This window comes from Triturus cristatus, chromosome 7 (assembly GCF_964204655.1).
Source record: "Triturus cristatus chromosome 7, aTriCri1.1, whole genome shotgun sequence".
NCBI lineage: Eukaryota > Metazoa > Chordata > Amphibia > Caudata > Salamandridae > Triturus > Triturus cristatus.
In genome coordinates this window covers 388,062,229-388,077,436 of record NC_140590.1, presented here as the reverse complement: position 1 = coordinate 388,077,436, position 15,208 = coordinate 388,062,229, and the positions used below count along the sequence as shown (strand labels likewise).

Sequence of the window (15,208 nt, the reverse complement as noted above, 5' to 3'; positions counted from 1 at the left end):
GGGAACAGTAAAGTTTACCCCTCCACAATCCAACACATTCCCTACTGTTGTACTGGCTGGGGTGGGTATAGTAAATTTTACATCTCCGTGTTCCTACACTTTCCCTACTCTTGTACTGACTGGAGTGGGAATAGTAAATGTTATCCACCAGCAATCCAACACTTTCCCTACTGTTGTACTGACTAGAGTGGAAAAAGTAATTTTCACCTCTACACAATCCAAAAATTATCCTAGTGCTGCACTGACTGGAGTGGGACTAATACATTTTACCCCTCCTGAGTCCAACAGTTCACCTACTGTTGTATAAATTAGAGTGGGAATAAAGTATGTATTATTTGTAAAATGTTACAATTTACTTTATAATGTTTATGTTTATTTAGAATTATACTATTTATAATTATTAATGCTTTCAATTTGTAATATATTGTTAGTAAATTGTAATTTTTTGTTGTTTACTTTTCTATTTGTAAATAAATTGTTTTGTGTTTTAAATATTTTATGCTATTGCATATATGTATATACGTATATTTATTTGTTATATTAATACATTTAAAGATAATTATTAAATGATAAACTAATAATTTAAATTGATTTAATTTTTAATGAGATCTGTAAATACATATATATATTATATATGTTTGTTTTAGTTTTTGAAAATAAATATAATATATTTTAAATATAAAATAAAAATATAATAATTTTTATTTTAAAATCAATTAAATGTTTTATTTTTATTCTATTAGTGTTATTTTTGTATTATATTTACTGTTAACTATTGTATATATATTTTTTTAAACGATCTTTTAGACAACGATATTGGTGACAATGATAGTTTTTTTTCAATACTTGTGTCATTTACATGATAACTATACAATGAAAATATTTCTCACATCGAGATTTTTCTCGCATTATTTTTGTAAGACTATATTTCGAGGGTTGATATTTTGTCAGTGAACCAGTGGACAAAGGTAGCTACGTTCTGGAATAAGAATCTGCCCTTTTCAACTCTCAGGCAAGTGGTAAATAAACCTGCAATTATGCACCGGTATCTGGAAGACAAAAATACCTTCACCTGTCGCTCGCACGCCTGGATGATGCTTAAATACTATGACAGGCTTAAACCGGCCCTATACTTAAGTCTTGCATTCTTTTAGCTGGTGGACCAACCGTCTTGGAAATACAATGGCCCTACATCATGCAGACTTTGTAGATCTGAAAAGCAGGACTTTATACATCTGATTTGTATATGCCCCTTCTTACAAAAGGCATGTGTCACGCTACTAAAAAAGAACTTTAATGCTAGGGGCATACGTATATGCAGGGCTGCCAAAATAGCCCCAATGGAATTACAAGCTGTAAAATATTTGTCATTACAAGAAAAGGCAGTACAATTTAAATCGGAATAAACATTAATGCATCCTGGTGAATGGTCAACTTCCATTGATCAGTAGGTGAAATGAACACTGAACTGCGGTGCTAGCCAAGAGTATAACAGGGTTATCCTTGGCTATTCTGTGAATCGTTGGGGTCAGTTTTAGTTAGAAATTCCTGATAAGAACTTGCACTAACTAGGTGGTGGTAATATGACGTTAACCACTATTGCACTTTATTAGTTGTCTTTATTATCTATTAACAAATCTGAATTGTTGCTGACTTCATTGTCTATTAACAAATTTGAATTGTTGCATTTTATAAAGCTGACTACTATTGATCAATTCATTATTCGTCATGTGGATTAAGATGGTCCAAAGCAATCTAGGTTTTTGTAAAAGGCTCTATTCTGTCTCATTAATGACTTGAGCTGCTCAAATGAAAACAAACAATTAGGGCCTGACTACGACTTGGCGGTGCGGAGCAGTATCTGCCCCACTGCCGCACTGCCAAAGTCATGGTCACGCCGCCTGCCAGCTTAGGAGGTACCTCCTATCTGGCGGGTTTTGTTTTTGAAGTTCCCACAGCAGTACCCTGGAAGTGGGCATCACAATGAGAACACCAAAAACAGTTCCTGCATGGCATTGACTAATAAGTCCATCCAGTGCAGGAACTGGGGTGCATGCACACAGGGGGGCACATGTTGTGGCCCACTGTGTGCATCCCAGGGCGCAGAGGCACAGGAAAGCCCTGTAGGGCCCCCTTTATTTCCCCTCTGCCAGGGTTTTCATGGTGGAGGAACCACCATGAAAACCATGGCTTAGAGGAAACTCCTAATAGGCATATTGATGCCTCCTGACCGCTGCAACACCGCCAGGGAACGGATGTTCCCTGGCGGCTGTGGCAGGGCAATGTTGGTCTGACCGCCCTTATGCTAATAGGGCGGTTAGGAGACTGGCAACAACGCGCCCCCACGAGTCTGGAGGTCCATGGACCACCAGACTCGGAATTAACCCCTTAGTGTGGTTTTATAGTAAATGACGCGCCTTAAATAATGGTATGATTCTCACTATTTATGTATTTTATTCAATATATTAACTATTTATAAGTTCTGTAGGTAATATTGTTACAGTTTTAATTACCCAAAACAATAAAGAATTTTGAATTTGATTTGATAGTTTTCAGACACTGCTGATAAGTAAATGTACTGCTGGACTAATGGTGTTGAAGCTATCCAGTGATTGATGTACTTGAAAGGCCTTTGCCTATTGCATCCTTTAATTGTTGCCATTTAATTCATTTGAATAAAGGAAACTGCCTCTTTCACAATAAGGGCCCAACAGGTCGGTGGCACCGTCATAGGGATTACAATGTTGGTTTTCCCTCTGCCTTTACATGGTGGTACGACTGTACATGTTAAGGCAGACGGAATGGGACGTTTTTCTGTCCCCCTTGCTCCTCCACTATGGGCCCGGGAGGGAAGGGACATATGGTGCCCCCCAACTATCCAGCCACCTTGTGCCAGGCACCATCTAGTGCCTCGCACACGGTGCATGGATGTTTGAGAACTGCCCTATTCCACTGCTGCTTGTGCTGGGGCCATTTCCAGCACAAGCTGCAATGGAAAAGGGCAGTTTTTCAACTGCCTGCATGGCAGTCGCACTATAATCAGGCAGGTGGAACCTCCGACATATAGTCGGTCAGACACCTGCCTGAGATAATGGAGGTCAGATGCTTGTCGGACCGCCATTGTAATGAGGCCCTAAGTTTAAATGACTGCTGGGCCCACTTGCACCTGAATTTGCCTTTAAATTCAGTGCTAACTGTGAATATATTTAGTGAGAACATTGTATAACCTGATGTTTGTGCAAAGTCTGACTAGAAACATGTGTGAAACTTACACCGCATAGAGACCACATATGATCGACTTTAAAGTGCTCTATTCTGAGAATTTCTCTTAGTTCAGACATTCTAGAAAAGTTTCATGTTAGGTCACTCATCTAGGTTTACCTACCTTTGGGTGAGATCGTGATCTGTGTCTGCTCTGTTTCACTAGACTCTTTTTTGTCCTGCAGAATCATAGATAGGTTTGGTTCTTCTATGTAGGTTGCTGCACCTAAAAGAGAAAAAAAGCACATCATGAGTATCATTTTGAATGAACATCTGACTATTTTATTGCTCATGTGGGAGCTCAAATATTTCTTGTATGCCTATGACACCCTACTTATGGAGCAAAGCTATGAAGCATCTCTGTGTTCAATATGCATCCAAACCACATCATTAACCTACCCACTAAAGTGGTTCTGTTAACGTTTTTCAATTGAATAAATTAATTTAAATATATAGAGCACAGTCAAGAGCTCACCTTCCTTCAGATTAATCAGGTGAAATGTTTTCAGAAAATGATTTTTAGCAATGATGGTTATGAAAGACTTTTTTGCACCTGCAAAATTAGCTCTAGTAGCTGCACCCTCTGGCACACACCACGTGGTGCCTTCGAATCTGATTTTTTAGGTGTGGAACGTGCTACCATTTCTAAATCACAATGTGAGCAGCTCAACATACCTATTTCCATCCATTGTATTTTCACGGCATTTGTATGTAACTCCGCACAATTACATGGAGTTAAATTAGTGAATTCCGCCCACCCCATTTCCATTTTCATGACCCCAAACATCTGTTTTTGCATCCAAAAACTACAATAATGCAATTCTTTGCTGAAAAAAGGTGTCAGTGACAGTTTGGCCAGAAAATGATTTCAGGGCATTTATTTCATGGCAATATAAAAGAAATTACAATATTGCAAATGAATTACTGTAGGCTCGTGTGTGTGTTTGTGTGTGTGTGTGTGTGTGTGTGTGTGTGTGTATATATATATATATATATATATATATATATATATATATATATATATATATCCTTGCAAAACGGAGTTCCAACTGTGCTCTCAGGTCAAGGAAAAAAGACACCACACCGTCCAAGTTGCTTCAAGGGGGTTTATTGCTTCATAAACCCAACGTGACGCGTTTCACCCTCAACGGGCTTGCTCACACACCGTTATGCTACCGGACCATCGTATACATACATAATTTGTACAACCATGGACATTGAAAGAGGACTATTGCAATGGTTTTTCAGCGCCATTTTGGAACAGTGAATTTTTGAACAAATAGCAGTACTTTATGGGCGCCATTACACAACGGTAATAACATCTCGTATACTGTGTCAAAACATACTTTACAATTTACTTGTTTGTAAATAGACACTCGTATACTGTGGAAAAAACATGATATACAATTATCTCATTTGTAAATGGAAAATCCGTGTCTCGCTCCTAGTTAGCTTAGTTGTAGGACATAGGTAACCAGTTCATAAAGATCTAAAAGACTAAAAAACATAAGCAGCGTCCCCTGACGTAATAATGTGCCGTGTGTTTGAGCTGGGGGTCGCGTTACTGTTTGCTGAATTGCTCTCTATGTATAAATAGCGTTTCAAATTACAGTGTCGTAATTCGCTCCTAGTGAGCTTGGTTCTAGGGCATGGTTATACAGACATGTTTAATGAGCATTGGATGAGCATAAGGGGCACCCCAGGGACTGGATTTGTGCCGTGTGGTTGATTTTCGCAGTTGCTCTCTGTGTTTGATCGCTGTCTGTATTGCTCATTGATGGTGCAACCTATTCCCAAATTGGCTTCCGAGCATGTTAGTGATGTAAGTATGGCCGGCACAATTGGCTATATTATCCTGCAATCCACATGTCTGTTAGAGTTATGACACTGGGTGTCCTTAATTCTTACTAAATGGTAGCTTCGTCCCTTGTGTCTCAGATCTAACTGATGTGTAACTCGACAGCCTGTCAAACCTGTCCTTTACAGCTGTGTCGATTACCTTGCATTGTCTCTATTAAGCCCAGAAAAATTTGCATTCAATTGTATTGTAACATATTGGTCCATTGGCGCATCCTTAACCAAACTGAAAATAAATTCAAAAGTGTCCCAATAATAAAGTTTAAAATAGAATTGGTCTTATCTGTTCACTGGAGAGCAGCTTGGGAAGAGAAGGGTAGGGATCCTGTGTCGCGAGCCCGACACTGTAATTTGAAACGCTATTTATACATAGAGAGCAATTCAGCAAACAGTAACGCGACCCCCAGCTCAAACACACGGCACATTATTACGTCAGGGGACGCTGCTTATGTTTTTTAGTCTTTTAGATCTTTATGAACTGGTTACCTATGTCCTACAACTAAGCTAACTAGGAGCGAGACACGGATTTTCCATTTACAAATGAGATAATTGTATATCATGTTTTTTCCACAGTATACGAGTGTCTATTTACAAACAAGTAAATTGTAAAGTATGTTTTGACACAGTATACGAGATGTTATTACCGTTGTGTAATGGCGCCCATAAAGTACTGCTATTTGTTCAAAAATTCACTGTTCCAAAATGGCGCTGAAAAACCATTGCAATAGTCCTCTTTCAATGTCCATGGTTGTACAAATTATGTATGTATACGATGGTCCGGTAGCATAACGGTGTGTGAGCAAGCCCGTTGAGGGTGAAACGCGTCACGTTGGGTTTATGAAGCAATAAACCCCCTTGAAGCAACTTGGACGGTGTGGTGTCTTTTTTCCTTGACCTGAGAGCACAGTTGGAACTCCGTTTTGCAAGGATTTAATTACCGGGTTACTCCACCGGCGCTGTGCCACCCCTCGGAGGGCTACGCTTTCCGACAGGAGTGCATCTTCATTGGATTTTGAATGGGAGAGCGACGGCCGGCCATAATCGAGATACCAACGCATTCCGGCATACCCCGAGAAGGACCCGACTTCACGCTATCCCTGGAACGGGATACACCGTGAGGTAAGCTCAACGGGTCGGAGGCGGGAGGAATTTGTACTATGCATGCGTGGTAATCTCTGTAGCAAGTGTCTTGAGTCCCGTAGGAGCGAACCTCCTGTTAGTTTGGTGTAACAACAAGACTGCACTTCCGCATTGTGACAACAACTAATAGCAGACAGCACGCTGGCAAACTTACCGAGAGAGAACGGGCGTCCAGTAGGTCTAGGCGCACGCAAAGTGTTTGATCAGTTTTTCTCGACAGCTGCTTTCCGTCATAACTGTAGGTGCAACGATTGACCTCACGGTGCTAGTACGGACCTCACTCACGAAGGGTGGATAAATTAACCACTGTTCTATGCCCAAGCCGAGACATACCGGTCAATGAGTTTGCGGAAGTGTTGTTTAACCTCAAGTTAACCTAATCTGAAAAGGAGAGGTCTACTATATAAAGGACTCACGCATATTTCTCTGCTGTATGAACAAGGATTTCCTTGTAAAGACATAGCGACACCTACATACAACAGATTGTGGCAAGGGGAACCCTGTACTTTTACAGGGGGGTCTCGGATCGACACACACCTAAACCAGGAGCTGGTCCACTGGTGAGCATCAGTTTCTTTGAAATGGAAGAGGATGATGAACGCAGAGCAGCAGCACAAACGCTGTTTGCGAGAGCACCTGGGAAAGGTTCTAACCCAGCTCTCACCACCACGAGGAACGAACCAACCATTATGGAGAAACTCAGGAAATATGAAAAACTGCATAAACAAGAAATCGCGAAGTGGTGGGAAGCGACATCATTACAGGACTACATAGACAAGGGCATGGTCCCTCGCGGACTGAGGATTTACATCACTCCCTCGTATGATTCTCTAAATCCCCAAATGTTGGAAGAATGGTCGGCGAATTCTGCAAATAGCTCGACCAATATGTTAAAGATATTGGTGAAGTACGCCTGGACAGATAGAGACAGTATTAAGACAGAGATTAGACGCATCAAAGAGGAACTAGAGTCTAACCCTGAACAAGAACTAATCTGCAAATTTTTGGAAGAAATGAAAAAGAGACTTAAACTGGTGGAAGAGGATATAAAAGCTAGAAAACAAAGGAAACTCCACAGAGACTGTGGCGATTATGAGTCAGGTTGAATCCTTACACACAGCAGAAAATACGACCATCTTTATGAGAAAGATGCAAAAAATAAAAATAAAAACATACCGACAACCTCAATACCAGCCAATAACAATGAAGACGAGACCATCTTTTCAAGCGATACAAACACTGAAGGCTCAGATACGACACCTACATCTGAAGGAACAACGTCGGAAGGGGAAGCCACTCCACGTCCAACGTCTTTTTTAGACGAATATCGGCTCCTAAGACGGAACCGCCAAACTCTGAAAACAAATCAGGAGACTCAGAGAGATGCAACACCAACGAGAAGAGGAAGGGGCAGAGGAAGAACAAGAGGACCAAGAGGAAGAGGAGGAAGAGGATCCTACAGAGGAGACAGAAAAGACTACGACTCGGAGCCAGTGGGAAGACAACAGACACGCTCCAAGACCAACGCATAATGGATGACAACATGGTAAATTTAACTATTGTGAACCTCTCCAACAGAACCATTAGTCTCAAAGACAAAAGAACCCTATGTTTCGGCCTCTCTTTCTGCCCATCAATCCCCATGAATTATGTGAATGACAGAATTGATATTTTTAAATTCTGCAGAAAACTAAAACTTAAAAAATGGCACACTCTGAAACCTACAAGAAACAGAACTAGATCCCAAAAAGAGAGTTCCATAACAGATGAGGAATTGACTATAGGGGATATTGATCTGTTGGTTGCGATGCATGAACTACAAAACGACATCAGTGACGGAGATACCTATATTGATGCTCAACGAATTTTAAATGAGATGGAGATAAGGTGCGACGCATCTACCATTTCTGGTTTCAAACCAAAATCCACTTTTTTACCAATAATGAGCCACGACAATATTGATACCTTTCAGGAGCAGGTGAGCCAGAACCTTCTGGAATTTAGGCAACAGAACTGGGCCAAGAAAATGCAAACTTTCAAACATAATCTCACCCTTACACAAAGGAGGGCTTTACAAGAGCTAGCAGAAGATGACAGCATTGTAATTCGACCCGCCGACAAGGGGGGCAACATTGTCATCTTGTCTAGGGAAATGTACGTAGCAGAAGCTACAAGACAACTGAGTGATACCAACACCTACTCTAGATCTAATCGCACAGATTATAACAACAGCATTGCACAGATTTGGGAAAAACTGGGCGAATGGAAGGACAAGGGGTTGATTGAATGGGAAGAATTCTGCTACCTGAAGAAAGATCACCCTATCCTCCCAGTGATGTACCTACTTCCCAAAATACATAAAAATAAGGTCAATCCCCCTGGTAGACCCATTATCTCTTCCAGAGGATGTGTTTTGGAAAATCTATCGCGTTATGCGGATCATTTCCTCAGGGAATTTGTAATCACTCTCCCGTCATATGTCAAGGACACAAAAGATTTCTTGGCTAAAATACATGATGTTAAATGGGAAGATGACTTTTTATTGATAACCATGGATGTTAATTCCCTCTATACTGTCATCAATCATGAACAAGGAACAGAATCTTGCGAAAGATTTCTCAAACGCAGACACATTAGATTCAAAGAACACACTCTGATGATACTTGAAATTATCAAATTTTGTCTGAAAAATAACTTCTTCATGTTTGATAATGTAATCTATAAACAATCCCTCGGTACGGCGATGGGGACAAGCTTCGCGCCGAGCTTTGCCAATCTCTTTATGGGAGCATGGGAGGAGGACATCAGGAAGGAACCCAGCCTACAGCTTGATTTCACCAAAGTAAAACTCTGGTTACGTTATATTGACGACTTGTTTGTAATCTGGAAAGGCAGCGAACAAGAAGCCAATAACTTTATTACCAGACTGAACCAGAACAACAACAATCTAACACTCACACATACTACAAGCAATGTGAGGGTAGAGTATCTTGATACATGTGTAGAAATTGCGAATAACAAATTAACAACTTTTTTGTTTCGCAAACCTACAGCAGGAAACACGCTTCTACATGCTCTTAGCAGTCACCCTAACACACTCAAATGGAGCATCCCCTACGGGGAACTGCTCCGAGCAAAGAGAAATAGTAGCACAGAGGAAGGTTTCCTAAAGGAACAAACAACCATGACACAGAGATTTAAAGAAAGAGGATATCCGCTGTGGGTTCTTAAAAAGGCGATGGACAGGGTCAAAACGATTGACAGAGGTGCAATCCTTGAATCCTCCCCTGAGTCCAATTCACCCATAAATGATGAGAATATAGAAACCAGACTGATTCTCACATATAACGGCCACTCAGACAAAATTAAAAAAATGATCTCCCAGAACTGGAAGCTCCTCAAAGGAGATCCTGTCATAGGCAAGATGATACCTGCACATCCCTCAATAAGTTACAGGAAAGGACGTAGCTTAAAAGACATGCTTGTACACAGTGACTTACCCAGCATGGAAAGAAGCAATACTATTGATCTACAAGGCTTCTATCCCTGTGGACACTGCAAGGCATGCGGCAACAGCCGCTTACGCAAGGAGTTTTGGAACAGCAGTACAAACAGTATGATTCCTATTAAACAGTTCCTCACTTGTAGTAGCACCAACGTAGTCTATGTGCTTGAATGCCCTTGCCAATTGAGCTACGTAGGAAGCACCACACACATGGCTAAGAAACGGGTCCTCGAGCATATGAGGGCAATTACGAATAAGGACCAACAGTACCCCATTGCTCGACACTTTGAGGTTAAACACTTTTCAGACTATACCAAACTGTCATATTATGCAATAGAAAGAATTTTACCCAATAAGAGAGGAGGTAACAGTACTCTTAAACTAAGACAGTGCGAATCACGTCACATAATTGGGATGGGGACTAAATATCCGAACGGCCATAACATGGATGAGGAGATGGCAATACACCTACATGGGGATTAAAGTGAGAGCAATTTTCCAGCAACAAATAGGACACTGATCTCATTTAAGAACAGAATGTATACTCCAAGGAGGGTGATCCATGAGGGAGGATTTATCGAGGCCCAATTAGGACTACGATAAACGGGTTAATTAACTAATGATGTATATATTTTAACTTTCTTTTGAATGTCTATTGTAGTTTGAGTCAACTGACCCTGTGTTTCTCTTTTACAGGAAGAAAGGAAGGGACTATGTCTCGGGCTCGCGACACAGGATCCCTACCCTTCTCTTCCCAAGCTGCTCTCCAGTGAACAGATAAGACCAATTCTATTTTAAACTTTATTATTGGGACACTTTTGAATTTATTTTCAGTTTGGTTAAGGATGCGCCAATGGACCAATATGTTACAATACAATTGAATGCAAATTTTTCTGGGCTTAATAGAGACAATGCAAGGTAATCGACACAGCTGTAAAGGACAGGTTTGACAGGCTGTCGAGTTACACATCAGTTAGATCTGAGACACAAGGGACGAAGCTACCATTTAGTAAGAATTAAGGACACCCAGTGTCATAACTCTAACAGACATGTGGATTGCAGGATAATATAGCCAATTGTGCCGGCCATACTTACATCACTAACATGCTCGGAAGCCAATTTGGGAATAGGTTGCACCATCAATGAGCAATACAGACAGCGATCAAACACAGAGAGCAACTGCGAAAATCAACCACACGGCACAAATCCAGTCCCTGGGGTGCCCCTTATGCTCATCCAATGCTCATTAAACATGTCTGTATAACCATGCCCTAGAACCAAGCTCACTAGGAGCGAATTACGACACTGTAATTTGAAACGCTATTTATACATAGAGAGCAATTTAGCAAACAGTAACGCGACCCCCAGCTCAAACACACGCCACATTATTACGTCAGGGGACGCTGCTTATGTTTTTTAGTCTTTTAGATCTTTATGAACTGGTTACCTATGTCCTACAACTAAGCTAACTAGGAGCGAGACACGGATTTTCCATTTACAAATGAGATAATTGTATATCATGTTTTTTCCACAGTATACGAGTGTCTATTTACAAACAAGTAAATTGTAAAGTATGTTTTGACACAGTATACAAGATGTTATTACCGTTGTGTAATGGCGCCCATAAAGTACTGCTATTTGTTCAAAAATTCACTGTTCCAAAATGGCGCTGAAAAACCATTGCAATAGTCCTCTTTCAATGTCCATGGTTGTACAAATTATGTATGTATACGATGGTCCGGTAGCATAACGGTGTGTGAGCAAGCCCGTTGAGGGTGAAACGCGTCACGTTGGGTTTATGAAGCAATAAACCCCCTTGAAGCAACTTGGACGGTGTGGTGTCTTTTTTCCTTGACCTGAGAGCACAGTTGGAACTCCGTTTTGCAAGGATTTAATTACCGGGTTACTCCACCGGCGCTGTGCCACCCCTCGGAGGGCTACGCTTTCCGACAGGAGTGCATCTTCATTGAATATATATATATATATATATATATATATATATATATATATATATATATATATATATATATATTACCTACTGGCGGTCGCCAGTAGGTAGTTATAGTTACGACCTAGTTTCCATAGGAAACTCATTTTTGTTTTCCCAATAACTTTGGCGCCGGTTGACGAATCTTCACGAAATTTTCAAAACTTATGGCCTGCTCAGGTCAGCTCCTATCTTGAAAGTTTTGAGGTGATTCACTAAACTGGGGCCAAGAAAAAAGGGGGGTCCCACAACGTGTTTTCTCTATATTATTTCCCGTAGGAAACTTTAGACACAGCTACAGCCCGAACTGCTGAACGGAATAACACCAAATTTGGCAAAAAGGTAGTGCTTGGTTCAGAAAGCGCCCTTTTTTTAAATGGTGTAAATCCATTCAGTAGTTTCTGAGAAAATCAAAAAATAGTGGTAAAAAATGCATTTCCCATACGAAACTTTAGACACGGCTACAGTTGGAACTACTGAACGGAATTACCCCAAATTTGGTAAAAAGGTAGTGCTTGTATCAGAAAGCGACCTTTTTTTAAATTGTGTAAATCAGTTCAGTAGTTGCTGACACTCCAAACCAGGAAGTGTTGGCAGCCATCTTGTGCCTCGGTAACGAGGCACAAGAAAACAGAAAAAGAAACACAAAAAACAAGAAAAGGGGGCAGGGTAGAAACACCCTGACCCCCTAGGCCTGCTCAGGGGGTCCCACAAGGACCCGAGGGCCCCAAAAAGTATTTTTTTCAAACAAAGTCATCCGAATTCGTGCTGGGTGCGCGAATTTGGCCGAGAAAATTAAAAAAACGAAGCGCAGGCTCCCGCGCTTGGTTGTATTGAAACCCCCGGGTGGGCCAGGTCCCGGGGGCAGTGTAAAAAAAGAGTGGGGGGGCCGCAATCACCCCCAAACTGTTCTTTATTAATCTGTGGGGGGTCCTCTAAGGCCCTCCAAGCTCTGGGGACCACCACCCCCCGGGCCTTTCATTTCAGGTGTGATATTAGGAGATTTGTCATAAGAAGAAGCACTCCCTGAGCTGTAAATACGTAGTGCTTTCACCTGATATTGTCCGATTACATTACATTAGGCCACACCCACTTGCCTGTCCCGCATAATTATAGAGCAATATTGAACCAAGGGCATTATAGCGCTTCACACAGAAATCAGCTACCCTTACACAACAGTTTTTAGGCACAGTGTAACGAAGCGATTTGCACAGAATCACAAGATGCTGTGCCTGAGCCGAGATTCTAACCTAGTTACCCAGTTCTAACATCCGCAGACCTAGCCGCAACGGGTGTGATATTAGGAGATTTGTCATAAGATGAAGCACTCCCTGAGCTGTGAATACGTAGTGCTTTCACCTGATATTGTCCGATTACATTACATTAGGCCACACCCGCTTGCCTGTCCCGCATAATTATAGCGCAAACTTGAACCAAGGGCATTATAGCGCTTCACACGGAAATCAGCTCCTCTTACATAACAGTTTTTAAGCAAAGTGTAACGAAGCGATTTGCACGGAATCACAAGATGCTGCGCCTGAGCCGAGATTCTAACCTAGCTACCCAGTTCTAACATCTGCAGCCCTAGACACATCGGGTGTGATATTAGGAGATTTGTCATAAGAAGAAGCACTCCCTGAGCTGCGAATACATAGTGCTTTCACCTGATATTGTCAGATTACATTACATTAGGCCACACCCGCTTGCCTGTCCCGCATAATCATTGCGCAAACTTGAACCAAGGGCATTATAGAGCTTCACACAGAAATCAGCTCCCCTTACACAACAGTTTTTAAGCACAGCGTAACAAAGCGATTTACATGGAATCACAAGATGCTGTGCCTGAGCCGAGATTCTAACCTAGTTACCCTGTTCTAAAATCCGCAGCCCTAGCCGCAACGGGTGTGATATTAGGAGATTTGTCATAAGAAGAAGCACTCCCTGAGCTGTGAATACGTAGTGCTTTCACCTGATATTGTCCGAATAATTACATTAGACCACACCCGCTTGCCTGTCCCGCATAATTATAGCGCAAACGCGAACCAAGGGCATTATGAGTTTCACATGGAAATCAGCTCCCCTTACACAACAGTTTTTAAGCACAGTGTAACAAACTCAACACCACCACAGCCTCACTCAGCACCACCACAGCATCACTCAGCACCACCACAGCATCACTCAGGGTCACCACAGCATTACTCAGCACCACCAGAGCATAACTCAGCACCACCACAGCATCACTCAGGGACACCACAGCATCACTCAGTGCCACAAAAATATCACTCAGCACCACTACAGCATCACTCAGCACCACCACAGCATCACTCAGCACCACCACAGCATCACTCAGCGCCACCACATCACTCAGCACCACATCAGTATCACTCAGCATCGCCTTTGCACTAGTACACCACCATATCATCATCACTTCAGCAAGACCTGAGTATCATTCAGCATTACCTCAGCATCGTCTCCGCACCAGTCACCACCACCACCACCACTACCACCTCAGAATCCCTCAGCACCACCTCAGCCTGCTCTTGGAATCTGGCATCTGTTGATTCTCCCCTAGCGTCTGGCCGCTGCTAGTGTTATAATACAGGTACTAGTTTCCAACCTTCACCCTCCGATTGTTTATGCCCCCTCAAAAAAAAGCGTTAACAAACAACCATTGGAATAGGCAGAAACAAGTTGACAGCATTGCAAGAACAAAAGAAAACTGAGGACTTTTTTTATTGTAAATACTTTTTTTAATATGGTCGTTCAGTTGAACATAATGCCTTCTTGGTCATATATAAGGTAACAAAAATGCTTCTGACACTTTTTTATTAAAACTTTTCAGCAAGCTGCACAGCAGCCACACTTCTCTACAGCACAGCTTAAAGACATTGGCAAAGTCAATAGCTCTGGCTAAACACTTAAAAGGCCCCAAAGGCGAGACCTATTAGCTATGCCAATGCTTGTTAATCTGTGGGGAGGCCTCTAAGGCCCCCCAAGCCCAGGGTACCTCAACCCCCCAGGGCTTTCATTCATTATTTGCGGGGGCACACGGCACCCCCGCAGCCCTGGGGACCGCCACCCCCGGGGCTTGTTTTTTTTGTAAGTATTCTACCTCGAGCCCCCCCACATGCCCCAGGGACTGCCACCTCCCCGCGGTTTTGCAATTGAAGGGAGGGGGCCGTGCAGCCCCCCTCCTGGAGCCCGTGATGGCCCTGGGGACCGCCACCCCCCAGGGCCGGCTCCTGCAGTGTCCCGGGGTGCCCACCCCCGGGACACTGCTGTTTGCAATGACAGGGCGGGAGCCGTTCGGCTCCCATGCTGTCATTGCAAACTGCTTTGGGAAACCTGCTCTCGCTTCAATGAAGCAAAGCAGATTGCTTTTCCACACGGGGAGCTGCATGTTAGCAGCTCCCCATGTGGAAAAGCAATGCCGGCTCCCGTATAAGGCTGGGAGCCGG

General features: G+C 42.4%; 1 protein-coding gene and 1 long non-coding RNA gene across 4 annotated transcripts in view; one reads left to right on the top strand and one right to left on the bottom strand.

The window, feature by feature from the left end:
- Positions 1 to 15,208, bottom strand: part of LOC146809756 (scavenger receptor cysteine-rich domain-containing group B protein-like) — a 450,060-nt gene that overhangs the window by 326,323 nt on the left and 108,529 nt on the right. For all 3 annotated transcript variants that reach the window (XM_085616608.1, XM_085616607.1, XM_085616609.1), the window contains exon 4: positions 3,386 to 3,487. In XM_085616608.1, coding sequence (XP_085472734.1) covers positions 3,386 to 3,487 — 102 coding nt within the window. The remainder of the gene's footprint in view (positions 1 to 3,385; positions 3,488 to 15,208) is intronic.
- The window catches only part of LOC146809757 (uncharacterized), a 101,813-nt gene that overhangs the window by 59,582 nt on the left and 27,023 nt on the right, over positions 1 to 15,208 (top strand). The window lies entirely within an intron of this gene.